The sequence below is a fragment of the Hippopotamus amphibius genome, chromosome 6 (assembly GCF_030028045.1).
Source record: "Hippopotamus amphibius kiboko isolate mHipAmp2 chromosome 6, mHipAmp2.hap2, whole genome shotgun sequence".
NCBI classification, from domain to species: domain Eukaryota; kingdom Metazoa; phylum Chordata; class Mammalia; order Artiodactyla; family Hippopotamidae; genus Hippopotamus; species Hippopotamus amphibius.
This window is the reverse complement of record NC_080191.1, coordinates 101,872,473-101,889,395: the sequence shown is the minus strand read 5'-3', so window position 1 is coordinate 101,889,395 and position 16,923 is coordinate 101,872,473. Positions and strand designations below refer to the sequence as shown.

General features: G+C 39.8%; 1 protein-coding gene across 1 annotated transcript in view; it reads left to right on the top strand.

Moving 5' to 3' along the window:
* The window catches only part of COL6A6 (collagen type VI alpha 6 chain), a 109,035-nt gene that overhangs the window by 20,493 nt on the left and 71,619 nt on the right, over positions 1-16,923 (top strand). The window contains exons 8-17 of the mRNA XM_057739843.1: positions 1,243-1,586; positions 1,671-1,749; positions 6,915-7,069; positions 9,776-9,868; positions 11,522-11,575; positions 13,395-13,466; positions 13,554-13,580; positions 13,912-13,956; positions 14,047-14,100; positions 15,123-15,185. Coding sequence (XP_057595826.1) covers positions 1,243-1,586; positions 1,671-1,749; positions 6,915-7,069; positions 9,776-9,868; positions 11,522-11,575; positions 13,395-13,466; positions 13,554-13,580; positions 13,912-13,956; positions 14,047-14,100; positions 15,123-15,185 — 986 coding nt within the window. The remainder of the gene's footprint in view (positions 1-1,242; positions 1,587-1,670; positions 1,750-6,914; positions 7,070-9,775; positions 9,869-11,521; positions 11,576-13,394; positions 13,467-13,553; positions 13,581-13,911; positions 13,957-14,046; positions 14,101-15,122; positions 15,186-16,923) is intronic.

Below are 16,923 nucleotides of genomic sequence, written 5' to 3'. Positions count from 1 at the left end.
AAGACATTTTCCAATTAAGTACAGTAAAATAAGAAAACTCACCTTTCAGATTTTTTGGTGACATTGATTTACCTCCAATGTCATGGTGAAAATTGATTAGCAAATAAGGTTTCCTCTCCCTCAACCAAATCTTTTCTCATTAAAAGTGAATCAAGTTCCTGGCCCTTGTTTTAAGAATTGAAACTGATGTTTTGGTTTCAAAGACTTGCAAATGGCCAACTGACCCGTGTGTCTGGAAGGCAGGCATTTGTCTACACAACAAATATCTGAAAAACTACTTATCTAAACAACACAAATTAAAAATAAACACACCTTTGCCCTATTTTACCAAGCAAGCTGTATGTGTGTGGAATTTGCTTGAAAAAGGTTGAAGTGTTTAGTCAACCTAAAAGTTCTTGAAGCAAGAGTGCATATGTCTTCCTGTAAGGGGGCTCAGCTTAAAATATCAAGCCCTTCTAGTTTCTCCAGTGCTTAAATGTCTCTAGAGTTACTAAGGATAAAAGCAAAGCACTTTAAATGCAATACCTCTCTAAGTATTTCTTGAACCCCAAAATAGCAGTGGCTTTGGCTTCCTGAGCGGCAAATCCACCTTTGACATGGTTGAATATGGGTAATTTTGTGCCCAATTTCTTCACTTGAAGGACTCAAACCAATTAAGATCTCAAAGGATCTCATGGAGTTTCTGTTTTCCTTTTCCTTTTTCTTTTCTGAGTGGATGTTAGGAGACAAAAAGAGGAATCAAAGAATCTTTTCAGAAAGAGAAATCATCGAAATCATTCCTTTAGGACTCTTTTGTGATTTTTTTCTAAATGACTTTCTCTATTCAAATATTTTTATATTTCCCTTATGATTATAATATTTGTTGAATGACCTCAGTTGATAAGTGCGTGATATGAATTTCCTATTGTAGGCTATTAACATTCCCACAATATATTTCATCTATTTAAGTGACTCTACATAGCTTTTTCAATGGACACAATGAAATCTTTCAGAACTTCATTATAGAATCATCTAGATTTTAATAATGCTAAGAAAATAACACTTTAACAGGTTATAAAAGATTCTGTTTTACAGATTCTGAGCCTTTTCCATTATTTACTCATGCCCTTCCTTGTTTTCCAACTTTATAACTGGGATGGAAACAAGAATTCCAAGTCCTGAGATTCAGATATGACTGAGTCATCCAAGTCAAATAAAGCTATTTTTTGGTCTAATAAGATATGCTTTTCCCTTGAATCCTAGGTTGCTTTGTGGACATCGTGGTGGGATTTGACATCTCAACTCAGCAAAACAGGCAGACTTTGCTCCAAGGTCAGTCTTGGATGGAAACCTACCTCCAAGACATCTTACGTGCCATCAGCTCACTCAATGGGGTGAGCTGTGAGGTGGGCACGGAGACTCAGGTTAGTGTGGCTTTTCAAGTGACCAATGCCATGGAAAAATATTCCCCCAAGTTTGAGATCTACAGTGAAAACATACTGGACAGCTTGAAGGATGTCACAGTTAAAGGACCATCCCTTCTCAATGCAAACCTCTTGAGTTCTCTATGGGATGCATTTCAGAATAAATCAGCTGCTCGGGGAAAGGTAACTTGGTTTTATTTTATTTATTGGTCTTTGGTTGCAATGACTTCCTTTTTACTCATTTTTCTTTTCTGAATACTTTCCTAGGTGGTTCTCTTATTTTCAGATGGATTGGATGATGATGTTGAAAAACTTGAACAAAAATCTGATGAACTTAGAAAAGAAGGTACCAGCATGGGGAGGACTGAGAAGGGCGTGTTGATGAGCTTTATCATCTCAAAACCGAATTCTGGCTCTTACATTTCCAGGCACTCAAATAGCACTGAACTTGCCAGCCGCTCCACTCTGGATGCACTTGGCAGAGCAGACGAGCTTATCCAACATTTTGGCATCTACTTTTCCCTCCTGCCCACACGAAATAGCACTGAATACAATGTCCTATCCTTTCTCTCCTATGACTTTATTTCTCCTTCCTAAGCTTTCCTGGAGGATGTTCCTGTCTCCCTTGCCCCTCCCGCCCCATTATCGAATATTGTTGTGTCTTTAGTGTCAGCAGAAGTGAACCGTGTATATTTCTCCTTGACTAAGGAATGGGAGAGTTGGATTATTTTCTTCTAGCCCTCTTAAATTTTCCAGAGTTGCAAGCATTGTTGGACAAGTTGAGTCATGTTTTGGGACTTCATAATCAGTTCCTTCCTTCGGACGACAGATGGACCAACCACGGTGTTTATGAGTTTTTAAAGCTCTGACACCAGGCTTTTGGCTTTAGGAACCAATGCCCATTCTGACTCACTGTCAATTCATACTACAATACGGATTATTTTAGCGGGAGAAAAATGCATTCACAAGTTCCAGTTTGACTTAGAATAGAAATGCTTTTTTATAAGTGGATGTTGTGGGTACCCCAGCCAGATCCCCTTTACAGACAGCTTCCCCCATCCTCCAGCCGCTGACATGCTACCCACAGGTTCCCCTTTCTCTGGGGATCTGCCCTTCACCAGTGGGAGCCACCTTACCTGGAACGTTACTCCCCATCCCACCCCTGGGCAGCAGGTAGAGTGCAGAGACTGGGACCCCTGCCTCAACCTGGCACCAGTTGCGTAGTAACTCGTGCTCCAGAGCCCCCACGGGATCAGGCTGAAGCTAGACGTTAGCGGAAACACTGTCTTACTCAGCTCCTTCCCCAGCTCTACCCTGCTTATCTTTGTCCCTTTCTTCAGAAAGTGCATCCTCAGTAAATTGTGTGCATTCAAATTGCTGTCCCAGGCTCTGTTTCTAGGGAATCTGACCTAAGACACCTGCCTCCCAGGTTAACTATTAGAGGCTGATTAGATTTTGTCTTTTCTGTGCAGTTCTCCTCCCTCCATCTTAAAAAAAAATTGCAAAATTCACTGAACTTACAGTTGAAGAGTAAGGATTTTTATTTTATTTACTAAAGCTGCTTCTCTTTATTCTATCAAATCTTAGCCTCCTTTTTACCTGATCTGAGGTGGAGATAATAATGAAGATTGAGAACAGGACCCTAGAGTGGTTGGGTAGGATTTTTTCAATTTCAGCTTTCCTTTCGTGGGGGGAAGATGTATCTCTTGCAGACAACATCAGAGCTTCCTCCAGAAAGTTTCTCTTGGAACACCCAGATTTCTAAGACCAATCTTCTTTTTTCCAACTCCAAAGGAAAAACTAGTAAATGAGTTTCAACTTTAGAAGCTAGATTTTTAATAGCCTCAGAAATTTGGAATCTTTTTTAAATATTTAAAAATCAATTATATTTCCAAATGCTGACAATGAAAAACTGGAAATCAAAATTTAAAAAGCTGGGACTTCCCTGGTGGCACAGTGGTTAAGAATCTGCCTGACAGTGCAGGGGACATGGGTTCGATCCCTGATCCAGGAAGATCCCACGTGCCATGGAGCAACTAAGCCCATGTGCCACAACTACTTAGCCTGTGCTCTAGAGCCTGTGAGCCACAACAACTGAGCCTGCGTACTGCAACTACTGAAGCCCAAGTGCCTGGAGCCCGTGTTCCACAGCAACAGAAGCCACCACAATGAGAAGCCCGTGCACCGCAATGAAGAGTAGCCCCTGCTCACTGCAACTGGAGAAAGCCTGCATGCAGCAACAAAGACCCAATGCAGCCAAAAATAAATTATTTTTTTTAAATTTAAAAAGCCATTTACAATGTACACACAACATGAAATACTGAGGTATACATTTAACAAAATATATGTCTGCTGAAAATTACTAAACAATGATTAGAAAGGACTCAATATGGTTAAATTTCTCTCCAAACAAATCTATAGATTCAATTAAATCACAATCAAAATCATACCAGGATATTTGTGAATATAGAAAAGCTGGTTCAAAATGTATGTGGAAATGCAAAGGAACCAGACTAGCCAAAAAAAACTTTGAAAAAGAGGGAAAAGGTTGGAGGCTTCCCACTAGCCACAGTCTTTGAATGGGAACGATAAAGGGGCATGGGCTGTAATGTTCTTTGAAAAGTAGCAAATGTCTCTCAATAGGAACAAAGAGCCCCTCTGGCTCTGGTTTGCCACATTTAAACATAGATGATTTCAGTTGATGCTGGGCCCTATGACCCATTAACCCAGGAGAGCCTCCCTAACTGGAGGCCCAGAATCTATACAGGTGAACTCTGCCCTCACCGTGGAACAAGAGAAGCCCAGGAGAAAAGGATCCTCAATGGTGGATGTCACTTTATAATTAATCCATGTGCATTGGGATTTGAATCAGTTTCTTTGTTTTTACAAATCCATTACTCTAGAATCTACTCAATGATTCTTTATTCTTCCAACTTTTGAAGACTTTTCTTTCTTAATTCATTTTTTAGGAATTGAAGACACTGTATTTAAGATCAATATGACTCATGTACTGGATGAGTCTGAAAGAATCAAGTCCTCCACCCTGAGAAAAGCAATTACAAATTATAGTTATATGCATATTTCCTGCAAATCAACAATCCCATGGTTCTCATAACTCTTCAACTTTCACATTTGCTGGAACTTATAGGAAAAACCAGATGTGAGATCTTTTTCGGTCATATATAGCCCCACTGGCATGCCTTCTTTTGATCATTACATGCCAGCTGGTGAACTCAGCACTCTTCCTTGTCTCTCCCAGGCCCCATCCCTCTTCTCGCCATCATTCTCACTCTTGGAAGAGTGACCAGCTGTCTTTGTTTGCTTGAGACAAGCCAGAGACTGTCAGCACTAAAACCAGGAAAGTTTGGGCAAACCAGGACAAGCTGCTCACCCTATTCTTTGGTGTTTCTTCCTTTATTCCACTTCAGCAGGCACACTGTTGGCCTCTCATAGAACTGGAGCCTCCCATTCTGTCCCTGAAACTGTTCTCTTCATTTGCCTCTTCCTCTCAGAGTCGTATAGAAACTTATATCATATAAAAAGGCACTCAACTCTGCCAAGTCCTTGAACGTTCTTTATCTATTCTGGTCCATTGGTTTTTAAGTCCCATCCAAAGAATACTTCACTTATGCCTAATAAAATGAGAAGAGTTATGCCAATATAGTCATATTTTCATAAAACTAAATTTATTCAACTTTAGGACTGCTTTTGACTCTGTGATTATATCCTTAGTACATTTTTGTTATTAAAATATCCTTTGAGTGTAGGCTTTGAAGTCAGCTGTCTGGGGAAGACCTTTGCTTGTCTGCAAAATAGAGCTGTAATCGTCCTCACATATAACGTCATGTTTATATCTTATAAATAATGCATGCAGTGCATGTAATGCAGTGCTTATAATGCATGTAAAGCACTTAGCCAACTTCTAGACACATAGTAATTATTAATAAATGAGAGCACAGCTGTTGCCACGGTTACCTCCACCCCAGTGATTGCCAGGTTTATTACTATCATCATTTAACGTCCTTACTTTGCAAAATAAGTCAACCATTTGTTAGTCTCTAAAATATTTTCTTTGAAATATTCTGGTCTATAAACTTCTGGAGCCTGTGAGCCACAGCTCTGGTTAGTTACATGATATTTGTCTCTAATCGCCTGACAAGAGGTCTTTTACTGTCTCTTGTACCTATAATTCCAACTTGATTGCCATTTAGAGCTCTGCTTCTCAAACTTCAACGTGCGTATGAATCACCTGGGAATTTTATTAAAGTACAGATTCCGATTCTGTGGGTTTAGGATGGGGCCGGAGATTCTGCACTTCTGGTAAGCTTCCAGGTGAAGGTAGTACTGCTGCTCCAAGGAGCTCCCCTTCAAGTGGCAAAATTTAGAACACTTACTTTCTTGACATATAAATTCCTCTGAGCTTTAGCATGCTCTGTGGATTCTTTATTATTATCATTATTATTATTATTACTATTGTTACTATTATTATTGAAGTACACTTGATTTACAATGTGTTAGTGTCTGGTGTACAGCAAAGTGGTTCAGATATATATAGATATAGAATATAGGTATATTCTTTTTCAGATTCTTTTCCATTATGGTTTATTACAAGGTATTGGATATGATTCCCTGTGCCATAATTACCAGCAGTATCTTGTGGTTTATCCATTTTATATATAGTAGTTTTTACCTGCTAATCCCAAATTCCTAATTTATCTCTCCCCTCCTCTTTCCCTTTTGGTAACCATAAATTTGTTTTCTATGTCTATGAGCCTGTTTCCATTTTGTGAATGAGTTCACTTGTATTGTATTTTAGATTCCACCTATAAGTGATACCATACAGTATTTGTCTTTCTCTGTCTGGCTTACTTCACTTAGTATGATCATCTCTAGGTCCATCCATGTTGCTGCAAATGGCATTACTTCATTCTTTTTTATGGATGCGTAATATTCCATTGTATATACGTACTGCATCTTCTTTATCCATTCATCTGTCAGTGGACATGTAGGTTGCTTCCATGTCTTGGCTATTGTGAACAGTGTTGCTATGGACATAGGGGTGCATGTATCTTTTCAGATTAGAGTTTTCTCCAGATATTTGCCCAGGAGTGGGATCCTATGGCAGCTCTATTTTTAGTTTTTTGTGGAAGCTCCATACTGTTCTCCATAGTGGCTGCACCAATTTACATTCCCACCAACAGTGTAGGAGGGTTCCCTTTTCTCTGTGGACTCTTTTAAACTCACTATGTTACTTCAGATCATCAGAGAACTCAAGGATCTTTATATAAATTATTCTCCAATTTAATTAGTTTTGAAAAATGAAGCTCCTTTGTTCTCTGATGATGGTCTTATCACTTGTGAATTTTACAGTGTGTGGTTGTGGGGAGTGGACAATAAAATGAGTGCCCCTCTTGCAACTGGCTTCTTGGAATAACAACTTAGACACATATGCAAGAAGGTTAAAGTAACCAAACTCCCCTCACCTGGAGAATTGTCAACTGTGTTGGCCAGGCCTGAACGCCCTCATCACTGTTGCTCTGGATGGAGCCGCTGATTCCAGTGACCCGGCTGATCTTCTCTATGTTGAATTTGGGAAAGGGTTTGAGTACAGGACTCAGCTCACTCTTGGAATGAGAGATCTTGGGAGCAGACTGTCAAAGCACCTGGTGAGTTGTTCGGAAAAGGCTGGTGAGTTTCAACTTTCTATTTGTTTTGTATATAGGTTTCATATTTAGCCTTATGAATTTGAACTGATTTTGTTCATTTGGGAGTGAAGTCAGGCTTTTCTGACTATGTGAAAAACCCAAATAAGAGGGTGTTTTGATAAATGTATGGACACCAAGGGAGGAAAGAGGGGGTGGGATGAGTTCGGAGATTGGGATTGACATATATACACTAATGTGTATAAAATAGATAACTAGTGAGAACCTGCTGTATAGCACAGGGAGCTCCACTTTGCTGTACACTAGAAACTAACACAACATTGTAAAACAACTATACCCCAATAAAAAAAAAGAGGGTGTTTTGAAAGAAACAATATAGGAGAGAGATGTCAAATCATGTTTCTTTTTGTCATTGTTATTTATTTATTTATTGAAGTATAGTTTATTTACAATGTTGTGTTAATTTCAAGTTACAGCAAAGTGATTCAGTTATACCTATATATGTTATATATACATATATTTGTTATATATACATATATACACACATATTCTTTTTCAGATTCTTTTCCCTTATAGGTTATTACAGAGTACTGAGTAAAGTTCCCTGTGCTATACAGTAGGTCCTTGTTGGTTACCTATTTTATATATAGGAGTGTGTTTATATTAATCCCACGCTTCTTATTTATCCTTCCCCCATTCCCACTTTCCCCTTTGGTAACCATACGTTTGTTTTCTATGTTTGAAAGCATGTTTAATTTATATGCTTGGCCAAAAAAGAAGAAGAAGGAGAAGGAGAAGAAGAAAGAAGAAACTAAGTAGCACCTACAATCCTGCCCAAGTTACAGTCAATAAACATAACCGCGAAGAGTATCTGAGCTGTAAGGGGACTTGGCTGCTCCCTCACCCAGCCAGTTTTCACATCCCTTGCAGATCCTAAGTGCCACAGGTCACCACACTGAATATCATCCTGCTGCTTAAGATGTGTATTGTCTCTGCAACGTGGCCTGTGAATGAGAACCGATTCCATTGAGAGTTCAACTAAAAACAGAGCATCTGTTCCAGTCTCAGAAGAAAAAATAGAGACTCAGTGATGCACCTCCCGTTGTACTTTAGGATGAGAAGATTTTTAATGGCTGTCTTGACTGATGGAGATCTTTGTCTTACGATCTGTTTTTAGAACCTAACACCTAGATAGGGTGCATCACAATCCTATTTCAGAAACGTACAAGAATTCAAACTAGCTTGGTAAACTAGTGTTACCAAGTTATCTAGCACTGCTTTCACCTTTCATGAATGGCTAATAATTGGTAATTTGCTTATAATTTAAAAAATCTGTAATCAGCATATCAAGACACTTTCCAATAAGGTGCTAGCTCCTGCTACTTTCTGCCTATAGAGTTTGTACATAGACTTTTGAGCAGTGTGTTCAGTGTAGTAATTATGTAAAAAACAATTCCTTAGAGAATATGGAAGTTTTGTTGTAATTCCTTTCTACATGGGAAGATAAAAAATTGTCTACTACTGTTTGAAATTTGTAATTTCAAATTGGTAATTCATAGAGGAAGGAAATTATTCTTCAAACAAGCCTATCAGTTTTTAGATATCACATAAATGCAATACTGTATAAGAAAATTTTAACTTTAAAAATAGCAAGTTTTAATGTTAATAGTAAAAGAGTTGATGCTGTAGGGTTTTAGCGATCCAAAGAAAACTGATATCATCTAATATGAAATCACAGAAATCCATTTTGTTGTTGTTGGTTTTGGTTTCCCACATTTCAAGTTTTATTGGGTTTTCTGAGGTTTTCGGGGGAAAGAGATGGAGAATTTTCTAATGTCAGAAAAGAAACATTGTGTAGTAAGAAACAATTAAAGAGGGGAAATTGCTAAATGGTTATAACAAAAGATTGTCATTTGTCATCACCCTAGAATTTTGATGGGAAACTTTTCAACACAAAGATTGATTCTACCCTACTAAGGCAAAGCACAATATTTATCGCAAACAGAATTTTCCTTAAAATAAATCTTGTGGGTTAATTGTAAACATGCAATGGAATGTATCAATTTTTCAGGGGATGACTAACTAAGTCCAGGATGAAATTCACTCAGATTTTTAAAATATATAACATGTTTTTTTGGCTAGAATATAAAATGTGACCAGAGTGTAAAATCTCCTCACGAGCCCACCCTCACAGCAAGCGCTTCCGAAATGTCAAACATGTAATTGGTGTCTTTGAAATCCTGTCCCACACAAACTGTTCTGGAAGTGTTGGGCATTGAACTCCACGTCAAGCAATGTGACATTGGACACTGTCCAAATCCTCCAGCATACAAAGACTTCACAAAGCAGGAAAAGGAAAAAACAGCATGTATTTATTTTATTGAACAAAATATTAGGGGCAGAATTCTATAGGGTATTAACAACAGCATGGTCCGTGCTGGGATGGTGTGGGCAGCGTGTAGGCCGTGGCCAAACTGATGCCTTTTTGAGAACACAAAAAAGTCTTTGAGCTGATTCTGAATTCCTCATATGGTGGAGAATGCAGATCACAGAAAGAAAGATGGACGGTAAAGAATGTCTCCTGCATCCTCTCTAGAGCACCGTCACTTGAATGTTGAACAGGCTTCTCAATCACATCCTTGTATGTGTGTGTGTGTGTGATTTGGGAAGCGATGCCACCAAATGTAATGTATTCCTACCGTCCCCAAGGTCAATGTTGCAGAAAGGACGTGCTGCTGTTTATTCTGCAAGTGCATTGGAGATGACGGCACTATGGGAGACCCTGGACCAGCAGGGAAAAAGGTGATTCTAGTTACGATCATGGCTCACTTTATCTGAATATAGTATGTTTTTCAGAAACAGGTTTAGGTAGAGATAAGGGGTGTTTTAGCTCCTAGGTAGAGCCTCTGAGGTAACCATTTATCATACTCCTCTTCTTATATGTCAGATTAGATAGTCATGTCTTTTTCTTGGTTTTCTAAATTGAAGTCTTTTTTTTTTTGGTCTTCGGGCTCTCTCTAGTTGTGATGAGAGCGGGGGCAACTCGTCATCACGGTGTGCAGTCTTCTCATTGCGGTGGCTTCTCTTGTGGAGTACAGGCTCTAGCCATGCGGGCTTCAGTAGTTGCAGCATGAAGCCTTCAGTAGTTGTGGCGCACAGGCTTAGTTGCTCTGCAGCATGTGGGATCTTCCCGGACCAGGGATCGAATCTGTGTCCCCTGCATTGGCAAAAGGATTCTCAACCACTGCACCACCAGGGAAGTCCCAAACTGGAGTCTTTTAAAAAGTTTTTATGCAAATATCAAGGGGAAAATTGCCAATAGGACTTCCCTGGCAGTCCAGTGGTTATGAATCCATGCTTTCTCTGCAGGGAACATGGGTTCAACCCACATGCCAGGTGGTATGGCCAAAAGAAAGAAAAAGGAGAAAAACTGCCGAGATCATTGCTTACCTGGTGTTCTGTCAGTGATGACCGTGATGCAGAGAAACCAACTGTGATCTCTAATGTTGAATGATGGAAACCTCCAGAATAATAAGTTATTTCAGTTTCCATTTTCAATGGCTGCAGAGTCATTTAAATCGAGTAGGGAATAGGTTGTGTAGTCTGCTGAAAAGCTAGATCAGATCACCCTGTCATAGCAAGAGATGCTATGATGTTTCATTCAGCTCTAGTCAGACCAAAATGTTGCCACAGATATATAAGTAAAAACAGGCCAAGTATAAAAACAGTAACTAACAACAGATTTGTGTATTTCCTAACCCACAGAATTTGATGTATCCATATGTAAAAATATGATTTGAGGCTTGAGGAAATGTTCAAATATGTATAAACATACCATGAGTGTGTTTAAGAATTTCAGTACTGCTTATTTACATGTGTGTTTGATTTTTGAATAACTTATATATAGCACTGTAACTTCCAAATCACCATGGCTGTCTCTTTGAAGAAAATTTTTGGACTAATTATTTCCTGAATGCTTTGATTTCACGAAAGGAGAATGGTAGAGTTTTTTTTTGAAACAGGTCTCGGAAAAAAAAGAAAAGAAATGTGTGTGGTCTATTTTATGTGTAGCATAAATCCTCAAAAAGAATTTTTTAATGAAAAGAGGATAATTCTAGTCTTTCAGGGGCAAATATAGCTGTATTCATTTGAATGTTTGTCTAGAAAAAAACTGCAGCTCTATATATAACCAGAGAGAGTTATGGAAAATATTATGATTCACACACACACACACACACACACACACACACACACCCTTGAGCTATCTGGATACTGGTCTCAAAAATTCCATTTATTTTTATGTGTATAAATGTAGCTTAGGTTGTGGAGAGGGACTGTTTTTTCCAAATTCACACTATTCCACATAAAGTAAAACTGTAAAGTTGAAGACTTTGGTTGATTACCTCTGGTTTTTGGTCTGGAGTGCTAATGTATCCTTCCTTTCCTTATTTCCAGGGACCCCCAGGTTTTAAAGGCAGCGAAGGCTACCTGGGAGAAGAAGGCATTGCTGTAAGTCAAGGTTTTTTCCAGCTCCATTGATTCCTAAGACCATATCTACAATATGAAATGATTTACGTCAATTCAGAAGCAAGCAAGAAAAGTCAAGTTCTAAGGATTTGTATGCAAAGGCTGAGGTCTTTCCTAATCTCTATCAGGCTTCTGGTGGTCACGAGTGTTTTATCAACGTACTCTCTCCTCTTTGACTCTCCACCAACCCTGTAAAATAAACTCGATGCAAAAGTCATCTTCTTCACTAGGGGAGTCAAATCACTGCCATTTCCCCCTTCCTTATCCATTCTGCATGAGTAAACCAACTCACCACATTATTTATCAAGGACTTTGCCTTTTCTTGCATCTGTTCATCCATCTTTCCTTCCTTCGTTCCTTCGTTCCTTCGTTCCTTCCTTCCTTCCTTCCTTCTAATAGGTGTATATTAAGCATCTTACAATTTATCACATTATTTACCAAAGACCTCACTCATAAATGCACTCATCATTCATTTAACAAATACATATTAAGGCATCTTACCATATGCCAGGCATGGTATTCTAGGCCCTAGAAATAAAAAGAAAGAAAGAAAAGAAAAAATATGGCTCCTATCTCAGGTAACTTCCAGACTAGTGGAAAGGCAAATGAGACAACAGTAGTTCCAGTTGTTACACACAAGGACTCCACTAGAGGTATAATGAGGTGCAGTGTGATAGAGTGTCGCCGTGCAAATACCTAACAGTGTCAGGTCACAGCCCTGGTGGCAGCTGGGGCTTGGGCGAGGAAGACTGCAGACAGGGGCTAATGCTTGGGCAGGCATCTGAAGGACAGGTGGAACTTTCTCCAGGAAAAGTTTGGAGGAAGAACAGTCTACTACAGGGACAGTAGTGTGATCATGAGTGTGTAACTGAGTCTGAGAATTGTGTGTTTGCAGAATAACTTATGGTCAACGTGGCCAGAACCCAGGACACAGTGAGAGGACCAAGACCCAAAGTACTGGGAGTCTTGAATGCCCTGCAGAAGACTTGGGTGGTGTCTTCCAGTTGGTGGGCACCATTGAGTGATGCTAAGCACAGGAGGGAGGGGATATATGTACACACGGAGCTGATTCACTTCACTGTGCAGCAGGAACTAACACAACATTGTAAAGCAGTTATGCTCCACTGGAAAAAAAGAAAAGAAAAACAATGGTTAGTGTTTGGGTAGCATGCTCAGACAACATCACAGAGGATGAGAAGGGAGGGATTACAGGTAGAAGTCTTGCAGGACTAGGTGCAAGACAAAGAGGTCCCAATCTTTGCTTAGGGCAGTATGAACAGATATGTTAAGGAGATTGAATGGACGTAACGTGGTGACCACTTATCGAGAGAAATGCTGAGGATGACATCTTTATTTCCAGCTCACAAGACTGCACAGACCGGTGGGGTTACCAAGACAAGGACTGCAGGAGTGGTTTTGGGTTTAAGAGAGAAGTTGGATGGAATTTGGTCTGGAAATATGCCTCTTGCTTAGATCGTACCTAGAGCATCTGCTCTGATGTCCCACCAATTCTTCATTATTTGTTCTTGGAATATCTCCTGAAATCTTGAGAATGCGTTTCAGCTGCCAGTTGTTTGTATGTCTCTTTTATTTAGACGCTACCCCACCCTGGGAAGTATCCAGGTGGGATGCAACACAAAGGGCTGTCATCAGAGTAGCTCTGATTTACTTCCATTCTCAGTTTGTACAGGCGTGAATTCTGGGTTGTAAACCATGAACAGTCACAAATTTTTTTTCCAACACAAAAGTTGTCAGATTTCCAAGACAGATTCAGCTCATCTGAGTATGTGCTCTTTCTCAGGGGGAAAGAGGTGCCGCTGGACCAGTGGGAGAGCAAGGTACTAAAGGATGCTATGGTGCTAAAGGTCCTAAGGTAAGAGTCACATAAGATACTGTGAAGTCTTCCCAACATTAGTTCCTTTTTTCCTACACTAACCCCTACTGTCCTCTCTACTTTCAGGGAAACAGGGGACTAAATGGACAAGAGGTATGGTACCAAACATCATTTATCTGCCCTTCTGTTATCTAGAAATATTTTTATTTTTGAGATGATTGACCAGTAGATTGCACAAATTAAATTTCTGTTGATCTTCCTTTTTTATTGCTAACCATTTCATTTTGTTTACTCTTGACTTTTATTGCAGGCAATGTATATTATTTGTTGGCAGTTTCTATGACTCAGTAATCTTTGATATGACCCAAGGCCATCCTAGCAAAGAGCCTATATATGGAACACAAAATTAGACTTTTTGTTTGGTGTCTGTCTTCTTTCCACAGAAATACAATGCACTCTATTCTGATCACATCTGTCTTTTCAGGGAGAAGTTGGGGAAAATGGAATTGATGGGTTAAATGGACAACAGGTAGAGCCTTCTCTTTGTACCATGAAGACCCTTCTGAACTATTTCTCATTAAGAAAATGTGAATTTGAGGTTATTCTTCTCTATTTTTAGGGTGATAATGGTCTTCCTGGATCAAAAGGAGAAAAAGGAGATGAAGGAGCCCAGGTAGGGCCCAAGTTTGATAAAGGGACAACATGAAAACTGTGCTGGAAATTAAAGGTGTGATTAACAGTAAAGCAGCTACCCCAGGTTTATCAGTCAGCTAGGGCCACAAAATTGCTTTGTGATGATCGTAAGACCTCAATCACATGCAACAATAAACACTTATTTCTTACATCTCTGAGAGTTCGGCTGATGAAGGCGGACCTTGTCTCGTGTGTCTGTGGGTTGGCTGAGGGCCTTGTTTCACTTTTCTCTGACCCTCCTCCAGAGACCAGAGAGCCGCCTGGCCATGTGGACCATGACCCAATTTGCATGGTCGTGGCAGAAGCACAGGGAGCAAGTAGAAACATACAAGCTCTCTCAAGGCTGCACTTCCATCTCTTTCTGTTGGCCAGATTAAATCACAGCCAAACTCAGGGGTAGGGAATCTTACCCCTCCACAGTTGGAAGGCACTGCAGAGTTTCACAGCAAAGAGAATAGATACAAAGAAGAGTGAAGAACTGGGGGTCATCTTGAAAAGCAGCTACCACACTAAGAACGGTCGCAGGGTGGTGGCGAGAACCTTGGGGCCGGCAGCATTCCGAAGGTGTCTGTCACCCCTTTCCATCTGGAACAAATCCCAGAAGCAACCACACTTCCACCATCCACTTTATCTGTCTTGAGAGTGTGAGCAGCTGAGTTAGAAACTCACTTTCTAGCTGATGCAACACCTTTGGGTAAAATGGATAATCTCTCTGAATCTCAGCTGCCTCATCAAAAGAAAGATTAGAAGAAGAAAAAACCATACCTGGTGCATAAAGTAGTTGTAAAAACTGAACAAGACAACGAATGTGTCAGGAACACAGAGTTCACCACTGTGGCAAATACTTGAGGTCAATATCAGTTGTTCCTCTTTCCGGTTTCAAAATAACTTTAGTAGGAAAATATTTAATAATTCAAATCAGGGAAAAGATAAGCGCTTTGTTTTTATTAATATTATTTAAAATTCTTATCTTGTCCTTCTTCTGATTTTTGTTAACTTTAGGGAATCCCAGGAGAGAGAGGGATTCCTGGTGACCATGGAGCAAAGGGCCTGCCTGGAGACCCTGTAAGTGCTGGGACTGCAGGGCTGCAAACTAACATCACATCAGGGCTCATTTCCCATCAGCACTTCTGATAGGGAGAGAGAGCCCTCTTGAAGCTACCATAGTAGCAGTCCTGAACTGAAATCATCATGGGCACAACTGTTTAGAGTTTTAAAAGTAGGTCCCTTGTGCCTGATCCTCTTCATATACAGGACGAGTATGGATGGTGAGAAGGCCTTGCACATTGTTTGCACCTGTGTTTTTTGGGAATACATATTCAGAACTGTCCTTGCGCTTCAGAGCTATGAAGGAATTCTACTCCGTGCCATTATCTTCCTCTGGGTACCCCTAAATATGGACAGAATGAAAGAAACAAACCCATCTCTTTTTTTCCTATTCTCCAGGAGTCTTTCTCAATTAAGAATATTTGCTTCATTTCCTGAGTCCAAGCCAGCTAAAAGTACATTAGGCAAAACTTATGACCCCAAAATACCTGCTCTCAAGGGGACGCAACCCAGTTGAGTAGGCGTGACTTACACCAAAACAAGCAGGACCCACGCCAACCTAAGGGATATGCCGAGTCCAGTTAGACATCAGCACTACGGGACTTTGATCACCATGTCCACACATCAGTCTCCAAAAGCTTAATGAATTAGGATTTAGCATTTTTAAAAACGTTTATTAAAGTTTTAGAAATTGAGATATAATTGTGTATATGTCACAAACATATAACATTAAGTATACAGCAGATTGGTTTGATACATTTATATATTATGATTACCAACGTAGTGTTAGCTAAGTCCTCTAACATGTCACATAATTATCATTTCTTTTTTGTGGTGAGAACATTTAAGATCTAGTGTTTAGCAACTTTGAAGTATATGATGCAGTGTTGATATCTAAAATTACCATGCTATTCATTAGATCTCTCAAACTTATTACTCTGTAACATGCATCAGAAAAGCGCACAAATTATAAATGCACAGCTTGATGAACATAAATACACCTGTGCACTCACCACTCAGGTAAAGAAATAGAACATTAGACAACAGTAGGGCATCCCGGAAACCCCCTCAGGTCTACTCCAGTCACTACAAGCCCTCCCTAAGGTCATCACTATCCCAGGACCATAAACTAGTTTTGCCTGTTACTGAACTTTCCATATAGGATACACTCTTCGATTTCTGGCTTCTTTTGCTCAAGTATATGCTCGTGAGATGAACCCATGTTGTGAATATCAGTAGTTTCATTTAATCTCATTGCTGTATAATATTCTGTTGTGTGACTATACCGTGATCCATTTCTCCATTCTGCTCTTGATAGATATTTGAGTTGTTCCCAAATTTTGCTTTTATACATAGTGTTGCTGTGAACATTCTTATACACCTCTCTTTTTTTTTTTTTTTTTTTCCATCTTTATTGGAGTATAACTGCTTTACAGTGTTGTGGTAGCTTCTGCTGTAAAACAAAGTGAATCAGCTCTGTGCATATATATATCCCCATATCCCCTCCCTCTTGAGCCTCCCTCCCACCCTCCCTATTCCACCCCTCTAAGTCATCACAAAGCACTGAGCAGATCTCCCCGTGTTATGCAGCAGCTCCCACTAGCTATCTATTTCACATTTGGTAGTGTATATATGTCAATACTACTCTCTCACTTCGTCCCAGACTCCCCTTCCCCCCCCACCACCACTGTGTCCTCAAGTTTGTTTTTATTTCTGCATCTCTATTCCTACCCTGCCACTAGGTTCATCGGTACCA